Consider the following 19287-nt stretch of genomic DNA (forward strand, 5'->3'; position numbering starts at 1 on the left):
TTTATTTACTTACTTACTCATTTATTTTTAATTTTATTTATTTATTTGTTATTCTTAAAAATTTATTTATTTATTTATTTAATTTTTATAAACATAACCTAAATATATATCTATCGATATATAGGTAATGATTAAGAAATATAAATATATATATATTTAAGAAATATATTAGGAAATATATCTATTTCTTATATGGGTTTATTTCTATAATATATAATATATAATATATAATATATAATATATAATATATAATATATAATATATAATATATAATATATAATATATAATATATAATATGCAATATATATAGAATTTATTATATTATATATTTTATAGTATATGTAGTATCTATATATTTGAGAATAAAGCACTACATTATATATATCTATATCTATTTCTATATCTACATCTATATCTATATCTATATCTATATCTATATCTATATCTATATCTATATCTATATCTAGCTTTATTCTTAAATTACTCCCAGCCAGCAAAGTTTAGCAAAGTTCCCATAAGCTGCTTTAGTAGAAAGCTTGGGAAACTTACTGAAACTTACTGATGTAGTTCAATGAGCAAAGCCTGGGAAAGAAACTTAATTGTTGAGGTTGGACATCTGGAGTGTAGAATGCATGAATGAAAGGACAATTTCCAGAAACCAGAAGATAAAGAAGAGACAAAGATTGAGTTTATGTGTTGTATAGTCCTTACAGGAGGAAAAGGATACAAAGACTAAGAGAATGTGGATGAATTAGCACAAAAAGCAGCGCTGCAGCCACTCCCCATCCAGGATCTCTGGACAAAACGAGTTCTTGCTGTGTCCCCCCCCAGAACACACCATCGCAATGGGAAATACAGAAACAAATTCTTTATTCATTTTCCAATGCTCTGAAACCCAGCCAGACCCAAGGCACTGAAACCCACCCCAGGCAGCACCTCTGCAGTATAATTATTTATACTCCCATGATCCAGCAGACAGACCAAAAAACACAGGACTGCTCTCTCCAGGGCAGAACAAGGTTTTCCTCATGTCACCAGTGACAATTCCCCACTTACAGGCAACATATACACACAGCACAGCCAGGCTGTTAATGCTCCACACTAACAGAGGCAGGTTAATATGTAAACGCGTTTGTATTTTAGATATTTGGTTTCTTTGTGTTTTAATTCTACTGAACAACTGGAGCAGACCCATGTTCTGCAGTCTCCATTGAGGCTGGCTTTTCCCTGTGCAGCCTCTCACTCTCAGGTTTGCTTTAGTTGGTGCATTTTGCTGGTGAGCACAACAGCAGAGGGGCAGCTGCTCAGGACACAGCTTTTATACCTTTGGTTACAGCATTCTGTGTAAGCTGGGCTTCGCCAGCCCAGTTAGGAGGCAAATGGGTGTTCCAAGCATAAAAGTGTATCAAAAGGGTCAGCCAGAATGGCCACTACCTAACCACAACATGAACTAACCTAAGTCAATAATCACAGTAATTAATAAGGCATTTGGGAGAAAAAAGGAAAAAAAAAAAAAAAGAAAGAAATCTTTATCATGATTGGGCTCGATGATCTTAAAGGTCTTTTAAGAACCTAAACCATTCTATGATCAGCTGCTTGCCATGACCCAGCAGGTTCCCCAGGCCGCCTTAGTCCTCCCCACCACACAGCCTGAGCAGGACCTTCCTGTAGTCCCCTGAGCAGTCTCCCTAGAGAGAGCAGAAAAAGGAACACCGTTAGTTTTGCAGCTCCGTGGAAGGCAGGATTCCCTTCAGCATCAATGGCTTATTGCCGTGTTTGTGTCCTCTTTGACAGCAACCAAGAACATTCAGGGAGGTTTTCAGTACATTAATGTAAAGTCTCCTCAATTCCACCTCCTCTAAAATATCCAAATGCTGTTTTGAGGGTCTCCTTGGTGCTGCTCAGCAAACCCAGGTGCGTGCAAGCCTCCGAGCTCACCTTGATGAAGGAGTGGAGTGATTTTCCATACATGGCCAGGAACTCCCTCCTGATGTAGAGCATGTCTATCTCAGCACGGGACACCATCACCCGGATCAGCGTGCTGTCATCAGTGCCCAGGCCCTGCGGGGACACAGCAGCAGCTGGGGACACGCAGGGACACACAGGGACAGGCACTGAGCCTTGGCCTTCCCTGCAATCCCCTCCTGACATTAATGCAGGCATCCATCACCAGCTCGGAGCTTCCCAAGGGAAAAGAGCTCCACTAAAAACCTCTGAGCCTCCTGAAGGAAAAGAGCTCCACAGAAAACCTCTGAGCATCCTGAAGGAAAAGAGCTCTGCTAAAAACCTCTGAGCCTCCTGAAGGAAAAGAGCTCCACTAAAAACCTCTGAGCATCCTGAAGGAAAAGAGCTCCACAGAAAACCTCTGACCATCCTGAAGGAAAAGAGCTCCATAGAAAACCTCTGAGCATCCTGAAGGAAAAGAGCTCCGCTAAAAACCTCGGAGCTTCCTGAAGGAAAAGAGCTCCACAGAAAATCTCTGAGTTTCCTTAGGGAAAAGAGCTCCGCTAAAAACCTCTGAGCTTCCTGAAGGAAAAGAGCTCCACAGAAAACCTCTGAGCATCCTGAAGGAAAAGAGCTCCATAGAAAACCTCTGAGCATCCTGAAGGAAAAGAGCTCCACTAAAAACCTCTGAGCATCCTGAAGGAAAAGAGCTCCACTAAAAACCTCTGAGCATCCTGAAGGAAAAGAGCTCCGCTAAAAACCTCGGAGCTTCCTGAAGGAAAAGAGCTCCACAGAAAATCTCTGAGCTTCCTGAAGGAAAAGAGCTCCACAGAAAATCTCTGAGTTTCCTTAGGGAAAAGAGCTCTGCTAAAAACCTCAGAGCTTCCTGAAGGAAAAGAGCTTCACTAAAAGCCTATGAGCTTCCTGAAGGAAAAGAGCTCCGCTAAAAACCTCTGAGCATCCTGAAGGAAAAGAGCTCCACTAAAAACCTCTGAGCTTCCTGAAGGAAAAGAGCTCCACAGAAAACCTCGGAGCTTCCTGAAGGAAAAGAGCTCCACTAAAAGCCTATGAGCTTCCTGAAGGAAATAACTCCACAGAAAACCTCAGATTTCTTTCCTTTTCCCCCCTCAATTAACGCAGTTTCTTTTTCTCTAATTGCTGTCATGCTATTGGCTTAAGCATGGAGAGGCAGGGGGGGAAAACAGCAAAATCTCTTTACCTTCATGGATTTGTACAATCTTTCAGCAAAATAAGCAGGTTTGTTCCTCATGCACTTTACTGTAAGGGAGACAAGAACAAGATAATTAAAACCAATAAACACTGAAGGATAAATTCTTCCCTTCCAGCACTTTCTCAGTGCAGACATTATTCTGTAAAAGTGCAACTCAACAAGCACAGTGCAGACATCCAGAGTCAGTGACCTGCTGTCAATTGATGTCTCCATGCCCAGTGCACAGCAATAAAATATTTTTAAGGCTTTAAGGCTTCCACACAGCAAATGCCATCTGCCAAAGCATCCCTTGGCAGAGAAATATAAAGCACAGAGCCTTCTAACCAGGTCTTTGCATCTGCAAAGATTAAAACACTGTGCCTCGTAAAACAGTGAGAAAGAACGTGCCTCCTGAAGCTGTGCAAACAGCCAGGGCAAGAGACAGTGTCGTTAATTATTTAATTAGTTTGTAGACAAAGATCAGAAGCAGGGAACTCACCCACAGCTAACAAAGCATCCTCAAGGTCTCCTGACATCTCGGATTTAATGCTGTCTGTGATGTCCTTATTAGCAATCACTCTGTACACATCAAAAACTGGAGGAAGAGTTGGATAACAGAGCCCAGTGAGCCGCTGCAGTGTGTGCCCCCCGAGGATCACTTTGCAAGATCAAGCTCCTCACAGCCTGTACAAACACTGCACCATTACCACGACACTGTGCTAAATCAGGGCTGCCCCCCAGAAACAATTCATTTTAATTATCAGCTGTCTTGATAATTAGCCTACCACTGCTGCAAGGATTTTCCAGAACTGCTTTTTAATGCAGACATTTTCCATGTTTAGCTCTGTCCCATGGGAGTCACACTTCATTATCTCCAATTCACAGGCTGGAGGAAGTTGGATGGGTGTTTTACTGAACTCCCATTTTGAATCAACCGGCCCTGAGAATATCTCTTGTGTCAGGAAGGGATCACAACCAGTTAATGAAGAAGCTGGATTCTCCTATAAAAGTACTGTCCTCAAAGCAGGGAAAAAGCCCAGGACACCAGAGAGGCCCTACCTCTGAGCAGGTGGCACCTGTTCCTTGTGCAGAGGATGGACAAGAACTTCACCTCATCTGTTCCCCATTTCTTCTCCCCAGCTTCATACAGCACCTGCAAGACAGGAACCAAGTGGGGATAACTGAGAACACCAGGTGTGTATAACGAGATTTTTGCTTCACAGAACCATTTGGGCTGGAAAAGCCCTCTGAGGTCATTGAGTTCACACTGACTCATGTCCCCAAGTGCCACATTCACGTGGCTGTTGAGTCCCCTCAGGGATGGGGACACCACCCCTGCCTGGACAGCCTGTGCCAGAGCTGGACAACTCCTATGGGGGAAAAACATTTCCTAATTCCCAATCAAGCCTTCACCTGGGGCACTGCTGACCAGCACAACTCCAGGTTTACTCATCGGCCTTGAGAAAAAGAGGTCTGCAAACAGCAGGGACTCACCACACATCACACACACAAACCCAGACAGCTCTTGCCAGGAAGCAAATTGCTACACACCTGAGCATCTTGTTGAGCAAGGGCCTCATCCACGAATGTTCCCTCATCTCTGTTACCCTGCAGTAATACAAGGATGAAAAACTCATTTCAACAGAGCAGCTAATGGAAGTAAGTCCTGCAAATTGTCCGTTCAAACCCAGTTATTGGAGATGCATAATGGGATTCTTAACATTGAGTAATGGGTCACAAATACAGCAAAACATGATTCAGATGTGCTTGTTCTTTCTTTTGAAACTAGCAGCCATCCACTTTATTAAAAAGAGCAAATGGCATTAAGGTGTTGCAGAATGAGGCCTTTGTCGGGGATGAGCCATTTGTCGGTGAGGGGAGACTCGGACACTCAATATGAGTGATAAGCAAGTTCTGTTTATTGAAGAGAGCATCAGACACATACAGCAAGTAATAAACATGAATATTCTGTAAACTAAGCGATCTATTGGTTAAACTACACTATCAACTCTTCTTCATTCTTTTAAGCTTACATTCTTTATTTCTCACGTCTCTCTGTCTACTTGTTATCAAACTCAACTAAACTCAAAGACACACTATCTTACAAGTGCAAAAACTCAAACTAACTATATTCAATACTTTCTCAGCTCCTAATCAACTGACAAGCGAATGTCTACGTGACCTCTGTCATGCAGCCATTTCTCCACATTAAGGCATGGCAGAGCGAGGCCGCTCTCCCTGCAGAAGCTGGCAAGGTGAAATGCAAGGGAAGTGAAAAGCAGCCAGCTGAAGCACCTCTGCGGGAAATGGATTTACAGAAAATTCTCAAAGCCTGATAAAAGGCTTTGTGAGTATGCAAACTTTGAGATAAGAAACGAGTGAGGGATGTGCAGCAGGTGCTCACCCCGCTGCTGCCCTGCCTGGACTCACCGTGGCCAGGGACACGAGCACCCTGCGGAACAGGGACGAGGTGTCAGAGACGATGTCGTCCTCCAGGGTGGACCCATACTCTGCAGAGCACACACACAGGGCACAGCTGTCACTGACAGCCCACAGAATACACAGAATGCAGGATTCGCTGCCTGGGAAGGCACCCACCAGCATCACCAGGTCCAGCTCCTGGGCCTGCACAGAACCATCCACCACGCGCCCAAGAACATTGTCCAAACACCCCCTGAGCTCCATCAGGATTGCTGCTGTGACCACTGTTCCAGGGAGCCTGTTCCAGTGCCCAGCCACCCTCTGGGTGTAGAACCTTTCTCTGATATCCCAACTATCCTAACCTTTTCAAATATCCTAACATTTTCTAATATCCTAAACCGTCCCAGGATTTGAATTGCCTCAGCAGTGCAGCACTGGGAGGGGGACAGGCATGTCCTGCTGGCCACACTGTGACTAGGACAAGCCAGGATGCCCTGGCCCTTCCTGGCTTTCATCACAGCAATCCAGGCATCAATCACATGGAGTGGTGCAGGGCAAAATTCAGAAGCACAGCCAGGATAAAATTGGTAAAAGATCCACCATGGATAGACCTCCATCTGACAGACATAACCACCCCACCCCATTACACCAACTCAATTTCTGGGTGTCATTGTAGTCCCTGGTGCTGACAGACCCTTCTCCTGCCTCTCCCCACCCCCCTGCACACACAGGGGTGGCTTTGGAGCCAGTGAGGAATTGCAGAGCGGGCTACGTACGGATTTTGTAGTTCTCATTGATGTGCCGGATCTCGGCGTTGGTGCGAGACGCCAGGATTTCAATCAGGCAGCCTTCATCTGTCCCTGCTCCCTAGGGAATCACAGAGACAACACTGTCACAGCCAGGACTCTTGTTTAATAAGAAATTAATAATTAATATACAATTATGCCATTGCATACTGAATTGACCATAAGTCATGCAACACAAAAAGGGATTTCCAAACCTTTAGAGCCCTCCTCAGTTCATGCACGTCATACATGGTGGTAGGAGTCATCAAACCAATGATCACCCTTTCAAAATTCCCACTCAGCTCAGACTTCAAGTCATCAATCAAATCCTAGAAATCAGAAAGAGAAGAAAGGAGAAAAAGACGCAGCCTTTGAGAAGAGGAAGAACTCGTTCAATACTTTTTTTGGGATGAACAGTTACTCTGAAGTGAACAAGAACAAAAAAATCTTGGCCAAGGAAAGCTTGTGCTCAGTGCCAATCATACTTTTGTGGAGACTGGGATGTTCTTCACATTTCACCCAGGTGGTACAACCCAAGAAGTCCCCATCTCCCAGTGAGAGGCACAGCACTGCTCTCTGAAGAGCACCTACCCTGCCAATAGTGCTTTTATAGGTGATCAGAACTTGCTGGCGCTGGGAAACGTTCAGCTTGGTCAAGGTCTCAATGATGGCATCTTCATCCGTGCCTGGAAGGAACCACAGCAAACCAGTCAGGCTGCTCGCAGCAGGACCAGAGGCCTGTGTGTGCCACTGGGTGTGCAATGGGCACACAACCTTACACACAACCCTGCACAACCTGGCTCTGATGTGTGCGCGAGTGTGTGATCTCAGCCCAGCAGCGCCACACCAGACACAGAAAACAAAACCTTGACCAAAGATGTTTTATGGCCAAGGTTTGGATTTCCAGTGGGGTTCAAGCTGCCCAATTCCCTCACAAGGCAGTGAGGTGATGCAAATGGCTGAACTTCCCCTCCAAAAAACCACCAGTAAAAACCTTCCCAACCAGCAGAGCTAAAAAAGGTTTAACACCAGTAAAAACCTTCCCAACCAGCAGAAGTAAAAAAGAAGGTTTAACACCAGTAAAAATCTTCTCAACCAGCAGAGCTAAAAAAGAAGGTTTAACAGTGGAGGGAGACAACTTACCAAGGCCCTTCATGGCCTTCCTTAGAGCCTGTGCTTCTTGCTCAGCACTGAAAGATGAGACACCCTTGACTGTTGCCTAAAGCCAAAGGAGAGGAGTTATGAAAAGCGGTCACAAAGGGAGACATTCACAGAATAGAGCTGAATTTAAAAAAAAAGACAATTCAAAAGATGCAATCATCTCTTTTGGAAAGTGACAGCAAGTAAAGTCTGCCCTCCAAACATAAGTGATTTTATACCAGGTTCCATCCATTCCAAAAATGAAATGGTTTGTTCCAGAAGGATTCCCAGGCACATAAGAAATAAGCTACAGGGACCCAGCTGAAAGGAGAAAATGTCTTAATGTGCTGCCCATGCAGTATCTGTTTTCCAGCTAAATAAGGGCACACTGCAGACATCTCTGTTCAGTCCAGCTTCTTCCCAGCAGTTTTCCATGTAAATCACAGAAGAAGCTGTTCCCAGCAAAGCCCCATTCCTGACTTCTCTAAGAGCAGTCAAGGGCCATCATTCTGTTAAACAACACACCAGGAAGTGCAGTGTTTCACCCCAAATGGTGCTTCACAAACAGGTTTCTCCTGCCCCTGGTCTATTGCAATTTCTGGGGAAATACACTTTTCTTGCTAAGCTCTTTATGTTCCCAAGAAAATCATCAGTGGTAAAAGTACCATTTAACATTCAATGGGCAGAAAAGTGTTTCCCTGTCCCTGGAAGTGTTCCAGGTCTGTCTGCATGGGGCTTGGCCTAGGAACTTTATCTGGAGAAATTAATGTTCTTTGAATTATTTGAATATCTGATCTGGTTTCCCATTAACTCCCCAAAGGCAAAAAGCCTGTATGTGTGGGCCATTCTCCTCTGCAATGAGGAAGCAGAAAGAAGTGATAAATCCAGCCCCATGAAGGGACAGACAGTGACAGGTTCTTCCTGCTGTGTCCTTATCTGAGCTCCACTCCCCACGTTTATCAGGCCAGGGCAAAGGCTTGGCACAGCCTGGCACAGCAAACACTCTCACTCACCATCCTGCCCAGATCTGCTCAATCTGTTGTTGTCTGTGTCCAGGGCACTGACAGCTGCAATAATAAAACACAGGGAGTGTTAGTTTTCTAGCAAATTATTAATAGAGTACACCTTCCCTCGAAGGTTAATGGGGCTGGTTAAATAACCATCCAATTCTTTGAGGAATAAAGCAGGATTGAGCAGCACAAGTGAACACCCAGGGCAGCTTCCCTGAGTGTCCAGCCCTGCTTTGGGCTGGGCAAAGGCTGTAGTTTTAACTGACAAAACCCTCCAAAACCCCCAAAGCTTCCTTGCCATCTGCCCAGGGTTATTAGTTCACAATTCTGTTGGCAGTCAGAGAGCCTTTGCATGAACACACCCAAATTTTCCTGAGTCCCTGATCCCCTGACAGGGTGCCACGTACCAGGACAAGGTTCACTTCCCCACAGGTCATGCCCAAGGTTCACTTCCCCACAAGCCAAGCTCATCCCAGCATCCCAGCAGAGGAGTTGGGAAAGGCAGACTCAAAGAGATACCCACATACAAGCAATTATTAGTGCTGAGTTTGCCTCCTTTCATCTGATCATAAATCCCAGTCATCACGGTATGACCTAGACCTCAGAAAAGTCATCTTTGCTCTTCTCTAATCTTTCTACAGAAGTAAAAAGCCAATTTGTCAGATAGGCTCCAAATTTCACTGCTGTTTTTGTGATGGAGCTGGTCTGCACACAGAAGCAGGAATATCAGGCAGGCTGGTTGAGGAAGACAATTAGAGGGCAAAATAAAGGTCAGTGGGAAGGGAAAGGGAAAAGCAGGGAAATTCTGAGCTGGCAGAAGGAAACCAAACCATGAGGAGAGGCTGCATGCACTGCACTCAGGGAGAATCCCCTCACAACATCCATTAGCAGCAGAAACACCACACTGAATATTGACTGCAAGCCTGATTTCTTCATCCCGGGAATTGAAAGAGCAGGCACTGGGAAGGCAGCAGAGCAAAGCAGTGCTCAGTCTGAGAGCGCTGGTTTGCTCCTGGTGCATTTCTGTGCGAGATGAGCACTGAGGTTACAGGTGCGAGAGCCCAGCCAGGCTGTAACCCCTCATGCTGGGGCTTTAGATGAATGAAACTCCCCTAAGCCACCCTTTGGCAAGCAGAGAGAGGGAATTGCTCAGCAGATTTTCTCAGCAGCTTAACACAATTCCTGGTGTGCAGCTCAGTCGGGGAAAAACAGCTCCAGGACAGGAACAATATTCACTCTGTGCTTTGGAGAATTAAACTGTGCATGCAAGCGCCAGCCAGCCTGTGCTGTGGTCCTGATGTTATTTGCTTCACCCCAGAATAAAGGCCTGGTTCAATAAAGCTGGCAGAGAACAAGCTCCAAACACTGTGCCCAGGTGACAGAGTGCAAGCGTAGGAGGCATCCCTCCCATTACCCGATTTGTTTTTTTCCATGGATGGTCTTTTCCTGGCAGGCTTTATCAGCTAAACAGCCAGTTTTAGGTCCATATCAAACATCCTCTAAAAGCTGAATAAACCTGATTTATCAGGTAAGTGCCGACACTATTACATGTGCTGGCCAGTTCAAGTTTAGGCTTGCACACAGTCAGGTTTTCCTGGCTATGTTTGGAGCACACACGCAGGAACCACCAAGGAAAGTTCCAACAGCTTAACAGGATATAAACACAGAGCTTTTCCCCTCCCAGTCTGAGCTCTCAGCATTGCCAATCCTCCACCTCGGCTCTGCATGGAAACCCACCGCTCTGCGACCCTTCTCCTTGCCGGGCAAACCCCGGACCTGCCAGACGAGTTCCTGTATTGGGTGCACGTTTACCCGAGCACAACCCACACCCAGGGCCGGGTCAGCGTTTCCAGAGCTCGGGAAAGCTGCGTGCTGTTCGGTGTGCGGGATGGGCACGGCTGCGTGCTGGGACTGCGTGCGGGATGGGCACGGGCTGCGCTCCCGGCTGTGCCCGGGCTGTGCCCAGGCTGTGCCCGGGCTGGGCTGGGCTCGCCGCAGGCTCTGACCCCAGGAAAGGATCTGCCCCGAACCCGAGACAGCTGAGGCACCCCAGAGCCTCCCACACAGTGACCTTTATCTGGCCACGGCCCTCAGGAGGAATAAAGCACGATTCTTACAGCTTGGTGAGCCCCATTCAGCCTGTGCGCCCCTGCCATGCCCTCGGCACTGCAGCGGCCAGGACGGGCCAGCCCTGGCACCAAACAGGAACCAAACCCGCACCCGCTGTGCCCGGGGAAGGTCAGCGCCTCCTCCATCCCAAACTGCCCTTGCCCAGCCCGGTCCGGGCTGCCCTGGCCCCGCTGGCATCGCCCTGCCCGGTGCGATGCCGTCAGTGCCCGCTGCGAAGGGGCATTGGCACCTTCCTCCATCCCGAACTGCCCCCTGTCCTTGCCCAGCCCCGCCCGGGCTGCCCCAGCCCCGCTGGCACCGCTGGCATCGCAGCGCCGTCAGTGCCCGCTGCGAAGGGGCATTGGCACCTTCCCGGGCACCGCCGTGCCAAGGGGGACGCCTGGCACTCACCTGCTGTCCCTGCGGCTCCCTGGCACACACGGGCAGAGCTCTGGTGGCTGTCCCGGGTGGCGGAGTCCCCGCCCTGGCGACACGCGGCGGTGACGCGAGGGAGCTCCAGCCCTGCCCTGCCCATCCCTGAGCGCTGGGCTGTGATCCAGGGCACGGAGAAACTCCCGGGGAGCCTCATTCACACTGCGCCTTTGGGATGTAACCCCAAACTGCCCATCCCTGAGCGCTGGGCTGTGATCCAGAGCAGGGAGAAGCTCCCGGGGAGCCTCATTCACATTACACATTTGGGATGTAAACCCCCAAAATGCACTTTTGGGGTTACACGGAGGGAGCTCCAGCCCTCCCTGCCATCCCTGAGCTGTGGTTGTGATCCAGAGCAGGGAGAAGCTCCCGGGGAGCCTCATTCACATTACACATTTGGGATGTAAACCCCCAAAATGCACTTTTGGGGTTACACGGAGGGAGTTCCAGCCCTGCCCTGCCCATCCCTGAGCGCCGGGCTGTGATCCAGAGCAGGGAGAAGCTCCCGGGAAGCCTCATTCACATTACACATTTGGGATGTAACCCCAAACTGCATTTAGGGGTTACACGGAGGGAGCTCCAGCATGGGGCACACGGGCAGCAAAACCCTCCATCAACAAGTCCTGTTCCTCCCCCGGTGTTGTTTGCGGGGATTCCTGATCTGTATCGTGCTCACACAGCACCTCTCTGGCTCTTCAGCATCCTCACCCCTTGTCTAGGAACTCTGCACTGCAAACAGCCGCGATTTCAGTTAGGATGGTTCTTTGCATAGCGATTGTTCATTTTGCCCCACAAATGGCAGTGCCCTCAAGCCAAAACCCCGCAGGCAAAGGGACTTCAGTTTTACCTTCCAGGGTCAGCCATGGACACGATCACAGGGCTGGCACAGGGAAATCAGCCTTGCAATAGAAGACATTTGTTTTCAAGTGTTTATCCTCAGCACCTTTGGTCCCCTGTGATGCCCAACGGGCTGTTATTATCACGGGTTTTTTCCAGCTCACAGGACAGCCCTGTCTCATCCCTGTGCCTCTCTGCCCATGCTCCTCTGCTGGAAGGAACCTAAATTTAGCAGCCTGGATGTGGGCAGGCTGTGCCTCAGTGAGCATGTCTGTGTGGGTTATTTATTGCAGCTCCTGCTCCCAAAACAGCTCCAGGGAGCCCAGCACCTACTGCTGATGCACGGGGATGGACCAGGGGAGCAGAAAAGCCAGGCTCAAGCCTCAAGGCCTCTCCTTTTGCACTGCAGAGCCTCTTTCCTTGCAGAACCTGGCGCCTGACCCTGACCGGGATCCAGCGTGGACCAGCACACATAAACTGTTGCTAAGGAGAAACTTTTCTCTTTCCTACATCTGTGAAAGTTTCCATTCTCAGCCCTTTCTCTCACGTCAGCAGTCCCTGCTTTGGGCCCGTTTTAATCCCCCAGCAGAATTGCTGCGTTTCTCCATCTTGCATTGCCAGGGATTTTTTTAGCCTGTGTATTTTCATCCTTCTGTTTGCTTCCCAGTCTCTTCAGCCCCCAGGACTGGGAGGCTCTGTCACTGCAATCACTGGTCTATGCAATAGTAATTATTCAATACCACGAGTTATTAATTTTCTTTACAAATTAGCTAAATATTGCAGCAATCCTCCCATTCATTATTTTCACAGTTTAACCTTTTCTTTCCCCCTGGGAGAGGCGCCAAGTAGGAGGAATATTTGAAGGTACAAAGTGTTTGTGTGGACGTTTTTGGCCACCTGGAGTTAGTCGTGTAAGCGAATTCCATTCAGCAGCCAGATCCTGACACATCACACAGCCGAGTTCCCCGGAATCATGGCTGGTTATGGGTGCTGGCTCCTGAGCCACCTGATTCAGTCACGAATATTTGGACCAGAAAGGAAAACAAAGAGGCACAGAAGCTTCTGAGCACGCTGAGAGTGTCTGAGCTTCTCTGGAGGGTGGATGGAACACACAGGGGGTTTAAGGAACCCTGTTGTACCTTGCTCCAGGAGCTGCTCCCTCCAGGAAGGCGAAGGGCTGTTGCTGTATTTTCCTAGACCAGGTTCAGGTGACAAAGCTTTGTCTCTCCAGGGGTCCTTTGTGCAGGGTCTGCTCAGCTTTCAGCTTTGTCTTATCTCTGAAAGGGTGGAAAGGCTATGGTTATTCTCCAGTACCTCCAGCTGAAGGATATCACTGGCTGTGCTTGCATCAAAAGAGGGGCAGCAGGGGACAAGCCCGCAGTCCCCCTCAGTGCAGTGACAGAGCACGTTGCTCTTCTGCTCACAGATGCTTCATTTGTCCTGCCAATTATTTTAACCAGCCTTGGTTTAAAGCTCTCGACCCCCCAGACTTTACTCAGTTACACACATGCTTTCCATTCCCATTCCATCCTGCTGTTCTTCCATCTACAAAAGACCTAATAATGAAAATTAAAGGTCACAGAAAAGCAGGGAGGGCAGTGTGCATGAAGTAAATAACTTGGGCTCAAGCAGCAGCCCTTTAGGTAGGGGTATTTCCTCAGTCCCACAATGAGAACAGAGCTGAACCTCCAGAAAATGGCAGCGTTTGTTTTTGCCTGAAGGACCTGACCTTTTAAATTTGCATCTCAGAGAGCAAAGGAGCCTTGTGCTAGGAGGAGAGATTTCAGTGTGCCCTTTCATCAGCAGGTACCTGCACTGGCTCTAGAGGAGCAGCCTCACCTCACTCACTGAGCTCCAAATTCTGACACCAATGAAGTCATTCACCAAGGGAGGGTCAGAACTTGGCCCTTTGGGAATAAACTGGTGTTTTTGGGAGGTTCGCAAGGGAAATGCTCATTTTCATACCTGAGCACTGGCAGCGTGCAAGCAGCCCCTGAAAACGGGGTTGTGGAAGGGTTGCACAAGCGCTGTGGGAGTGTGTTGGATGCTGTGGCTCAGCGAGTGCTGTCTCCATAGCAGCAGTGCCCGAAGGCAGGGTGGAGGCTGAAAACCAGCCCTTGCTTTTCCAAAGCACCGAGTCCTGTGTGCTTGTAAGAGGGTGAATTCCCATCCCATGTGTTAATATCACAATAGTCCCAAAGGGAACTACAGACATCCAGGGGCACTTCTGACCCTTAGAGCCTTAAGGGTGTCCTTACCCACTCATGGAAGGTGAAGCAGCCACAAACCTGAGGTGTTTTGGGAAGAGGTGTTTTGGGGAAGGCCTCAGGAAGAGGCAGCCTGGAGCTGTTGATCCATGATTGCAGCAGAGCCCTTTTAACACAAAGAGAGGAAGGAAGATGAAACTCTCCCAGGCCTAGGTGAGCAGTGCTTATTTGAGTGGGAAAACTGAACTATTCCAACCCACACAAGAAACTGGAGTGTTCTTAACTCTCCATAACCACTAGAAACGCGGCTTGTGCACTCAGCATTATCAGGGGAATGCGCAGCCCTCTCCCTTTTAGCAATCCAGGCAGGATTTAGAACTCTGAGCATAGCATACCAGCACTGCTATGCGAGGCAAAGGCTCTCTGGGTGGATTACATAAACATAAATGTCACACACGGCCAAGAAGGAGCTGGGGGGCAGAACTGATTTGAGAGAACTGTAAGCCAAGATGCCTTTAAAACAAGAGACCACTTGGACAAGGCTGAGACAATGAGCTGTAAGGGGAGACAGCGATACAGGGATGAGACAGCCAGGAGTCCAATTCCCTCTCAAGCGTGCTTCCATCAGCAGGTTCTCAGGGTGGGGATGCTCTGTTCTGCAGGCACACCAGGGGATCCCAGCTCTCTCCCAGCTCTCACTGACAGCTCCAGCAGCATCTCAGTGCCGGGGGCTCTGCACAGTGCTGTCCCCCAGCATATGCTGTGCTGACACTGCCTCGGAGGTGCCCACCCACTCTGCCTTTCTCCCACGGAGAAACTGGAGGCTGCGCTTGGCCACGGGCCCAGGCTGCTGTTTGCTTTTCACCACCGAAGCTATAAACAGCAGGGAATGCAAGCAGTGCAGGCCATCGGCGCTCTGAGGCCTTCGCTGGCTCCCTGCGGCCCAAAGGGGAGCAGGAGTCAGCAAAACCCTCCAGAGAGGGAGGGGGCTTAACGAATGTTTGCTTTAATTAGCATACATATCGTTCTGAAGGGGAAATGAGTAGCTTTCACTTTTTCTTCTTAATTAATATCTGCCTCCACGTAGTTTAATCTCACTTAGCTGCTCTGTAATTTGGCCATGACCCAGCTCTAGGGGATGGAAGCAGAGCCATGACTGCCCAGCTCAGGATGACTTTTCCTGACCCTGCATTTAAACAGAAGTGAGCGAAGGGTGTGGGCAGAGCCGGGTGAGGAACCTCGGGGCAGGAGGAGCCCCAACAGGACCCTAACACAGCGGATAAATCCCTTCTCAGGGAGAACCCAGCCCGCAAACCTCCCTCCGTGTGGCAGCAGCTGCCTTAAGGGACAGAGCGGAGCTGGGGTGCAAATCCTGCTCCTGGAGGGGCACAGGGCTGTGTCCCACCAGTGCACACAGGGTCAGTCCCAACAGGATCCTGACACTGGAAACACCATTAATAAATCCCTTCTCAGGGAGAACCCAGCCCGCAAACCTCCCTCCGTGTGGCAGCAGCTGCCTTAAGGGACAGAGCGGAGCTGGGGTGCAAATCCTGCTCCTGGAGGGGCACAGGGCTGTGTCCCACCAGTGCACACAGGGTCAGTCCAGGCCGCTGCATCCCACGGGTGGCAGCCTGCAGAGCTCAACCGGCCCCATTATCTGTGGGAGTGCCACTGCTGGGGATGGAGGATTCCAGCCACAGGGAGCAGAGCCATTGCCGGAGCCACTGAGGATGTCTGTCCTGCAGGGGCAAACAGGAGCACCAAGGAACTGGAAGCTTCCAGTTCCTAACATGTGAAATATAGGTCTGAGTTTTGGGCTTTACCCAGTAAAGCCCAGCTCCATGATAGTGTGCTTGAGAACTGACCTTTTCCTGGGGGTGATGGAGACCAGTGATGGTTTTTCTGGTCATACTAATGGTGTTTGGGGGCCACTACTGCGCCCTTGGGAAGAAATCCTTGAAATCCAGAAAATCACAGGCAGAGAGAGGATAGAACAGTGGCTCTATTCCTTGCTGGTGAGAAGCTTAACAGAATTTTTTGCAGTGAATGTATATTTAAAGAGACATAGGACTGTGGAATGCATTGGGTCGGGAAGGACCTTAAAGTTCAAATCTCCATGGGCAGGAACAACTTCCACTGTCCCAGGCTGCTCCAAGCCCTGTCCAGCCTGGGTTTGGGCATTTCCAGGGATCCAGGGGCAGCCCCAGCTGCTCTGGGCACCCTGTGCCAGGCCCTCATCCCCCTCACAGGGCACAATCCCTTTCTTATATCTAACCTGAATATCCCCTCCCGTACTTTGAAACAGTAACCCCCATCACTGCGTAAAAAGGGCTCTCGCAGCATCCTTATCAAGACAAGCACTGGGGCCTGATTAAACCTCGTTATTACGGTGGATTCAGGAGAAGCCGTGCCAGCTCCGCTCTCCATCGCTGCCGCTCCCGAGCTCTCCAGAAGGGGCCAGTGCGGCCTCGCCTTTGGGGCCGCAGGATCCCTGCCCAGGCCTGCGCTCTTATTTAGAAAACGCTGAGCTGTCCGGAAAGTTTGATGGAGAGGGATGCAGCTGTAGGAATGTGCTTCTTCCTGGGGATTTGAGTGCATTTTCTGAGCGGCGCAGGAGGAGCGGGGATGGGGCAGGCAAGGCGCAGGGAAGCAGCTCCGCCGACCGCGCTGGGATATTTTAAACCTCGCGTCATGGGATTTCAGCAGCTTAAAATGCAGCGTTTGGGATTGAGTGCATTAGTCAGAGGCTCCTCTCTGCAGCACGGCAGGCCTGGAGCGGCTGTGGCACGGGAGAGGCACCAGGCCCTGCGTGTGCTGTGTCCCCTTTTTCCCTTTGGGGCTCAGTTCCCCTGATCCCTGTGAAGGTCACTGGGATTGCAGCAGCCTGGAATAAGGAATATTTATTTATGCTCAGCGTCTGCAGCCGGGCACGGCTCCTGCTTTTTGTGCTTTTGCTCCCCAGAATGGCCATGGTGGGGTTTGTGTGCGTGGGCTGAGCATCAGAGCCCCCGGCCCGCGTGGGTCTGACACTGCCTGCACTGCACTGCAGGTACGCTTAAAAAAAGCCCTCAGAGCCAGGGAGGAGGCTCAGCAGTGCATCTGCAGCTCTCTGCATGCAGTGGCTTTTATCTTCTTTACTTGGAAATGACTCATTTCCCTGTACTCTACGGAGATGCCCAATTTCCTTGGAAATGGTTCAGTTCTGCAGAGTCCCCAGAAATCCCCAGTGACGGGGCCCAGTTTTTGCCCTGGGTGTTTTACCTGGCTTGAGAGATGCCTGGGGATTTTCACAGGTTAGAGAAATTTAAAAAATAATTTAAAATAATGGACAGAAGCAACTGAGACTTTACTCAGCTCGTATTTATTCCAAAGGGCACGTGAACCTTCTGTACTGAGCTCTGGCAGTTAATTCATCACAGAGCCCCAAAGCACAGCCAAGCATGTTTCATGCAGATTGAAGGCTGCAAATGAAAAAGGGCTGTTTGCACACGTGTGCTGGCTGCAATCACTGCAGCTCCAGCTGCGTGCACTGGGGCTGTACTTGGAAATGAGGGGCAGCCAGCAGCCACCCTACAAATTATGGGTGGCTGAAGGTGGTCAGAAGAGGACTTTTGGGCCCATACCTTTAAGACCTGCTGAGGATGAGGATGGTGGAAGATACGCAGCATTATCCACAGTGAAGAGGCACAGTGGCTCAGCAGAAAAACAACTGTAGTGACGTGCTGTCAGATCTGTGCATCTGTGTATTGCTAAATGTTGCCACCAGCAATTTTACCTGCCTGTTCTCAGAGTCATATGCATCTTAAAAGCCTTCAAACACTGAGAGGAAAAACCCAATTAGAGCCATTTACAACAGGCTGATCCAATCTCGCTGGCATTGCTGGAAGCCCATGACCAAAGCCAGGCCAAGGGCTGTGTGAAGGATAATGTTTATTTTTGTCACCCCAAAGCAGCCAGGCCTGGCCTACCCTGGGGACAGGGGCTGGAGAAGGATGGCTGTAGTTATTACCATAATACAGGAAATAATGGTCATTGGGGAAATGGGACCATGCTTTGGTTTCCTCTTCCATCCCAGTCAGAGGGGAGGAAGAAGAGTGGTGCTGTCATGGAGGTATTCATTTGGCAGCCAAGTGCTGCTTGGGTTTTGTATTCTGGTGCTTCTTCATTCTGGAAAAACCAAATTTTGCCATTTTAACATTTCCCTCTGCTGTCTGAAATCCAGCCTTCAATAGTGCGTGAGGAGTTGGCTGCTCTGGATGCCAAAGGCAGGGAGAATCTCCTGATTTCTAAGGAAAAAGTGCTGAGAAGAACCCAAAGTGCATTTAAACTGAGCTTCCCAAGATCTGAGCTCAACTAAACCTTTCCAAAGCCTGACCCCATGGCTTTGGGCTCTGGAGGAGCTGCAGTGCCCCTGAGGAGCATCGTGCCAGGCAGGAAGGAGGAGGAAGCTGTAATTCCACAGCAAATCCAAGGCACAGGTTGTACAAAACCAGCTACCAGGTGTAAAACACTAAAGATGTTTTAAGGGCTTGGGATATCTCTGCTTTAAGGATTTTTTCTGAGCTCTGAATGCAGGCGCTAGCAGAGCTTGTGTGAAGATAAGCCTGGTGCTTCAGGTTAATCCCAAGATATCACAGCAGTGGCCTTTTATTGTTATATCACAAAAACATCGACTTTAGCGCATTACTTCAAAGATAAACATAAATACCCGTCACCATGCACACCCTAATGTGGGCCGTGGTTCCCCACGGACAGGATTTCTGCACTCATCCCTCAGGGCGAGGAGGACACGGAGCCCCCGGGCCCCGTCCGCTGTCCCGGGGCAGCCTCCGGTCCCGGCCGGTCCGAGGGGCGACCCCGGCCCGGGCCCCGCGGCACAGCGCCCCCTGCCGGCCGGAGCCGCGCGGCATGCCGGGACTTGTAGTCCCCACCGCCGCATGGCCCCCCTTCCGCCGGCCACGGGGAACTACCGCCCCCAGCGTGCCGCGCGCGGCGCCGCCATCGGCCGAGCCCCCGCTCCCCCTTGTGCCGCACCGTGGGGCGCTCCGGGGGCTGCGGGACGGGACATCCCGGGACGCGACATCCCGGGACAGGGCACTGCGGGACGGGACCGGACGGGACAGCCCGGGGCGGCGGGGCCGGGCCCTGCCGCTGGCGGAGGCGCGGGGGCGGCGCTCCCGACGGCAGCCGGG

General features: G+C 49.9%; 1 protein-coding gene across 1 annotated transcript; it reads right to left on the bottom strand.

Moving 5' to 3' along the window:
- Positions 1 to 663: 663 nt before the first annotated feature.
- Positions 664 to 11105, bottom strand: ANXA4 (annexin A4). Its single transcript, XM_064731031.1, has 13 exons — positions 11031 to 11105; positions 8514 to 8567; positions 7504 to 7579; positions 6952 to 7046; positions 6576 to 6689; positions 6352 to 6442; positions 5585 to 5664; positions 4706 to 4762; positions 4214 to 4307; positions 3654 to 3749; positions 3164 to 3222; positions 1939 to 2061; positions 664 to 1688 (listed from the first exon to the last, which is right to left on the bottom strand). Exons 2-13 carry the CDS (start codon positions 8514 to 8516, stop codon positions 1629 to 1631), a joined length of 948 nt encoding a protein of 315 aa, XP_064587101.1. The 5' UTR covers positions 8517 to 8567; positions 11031 to 11105; the 3' UTR covers positions 664 to 1628.
- Between the last annotated feature and the right edge of the window lie 8182 nt (positions 11106 to 19287).

This window comes from Zonotrichia leucophrys, chromosome 22 (genome assembly GCF_028769735.1).
Source record: "Zonotrichia leucophrys gambelii isolate GWCS_2022_RI chromosome 22, RI_Zleu_2.0, whole genome shotgun sequence".
Taxonomy (NCBI): domain Eukaryota; kingdom Metazoa; phylum Chordata; class Aves; order Passeriformes; family Passerellidae; genus Zonotrichia; species Zonotrichia leucophrys.

What these genes read in the sequence shown, in the direction of transcription:
- ANXA4 (XM_064731031.1), bottom strand. An exon ending in CAATGAGAACTACAAAATCC is followed by an intron (nt 5,665 to 6,351) that starts GTACGTAGCCCG and finishes TGTGCTCTGCAG; the next exon opens with AGTATGGGTCCACCCTGGAG. An exon ending in TTGCTCAACAAGATGCTCAG is followed by an intron (nt 4,308 to 4,705) that starts GTGTGTAGCAAT and finishes CCTGTCTTGCAG; the next exon opens with GTGCTGTATGAAGCTGGGGA.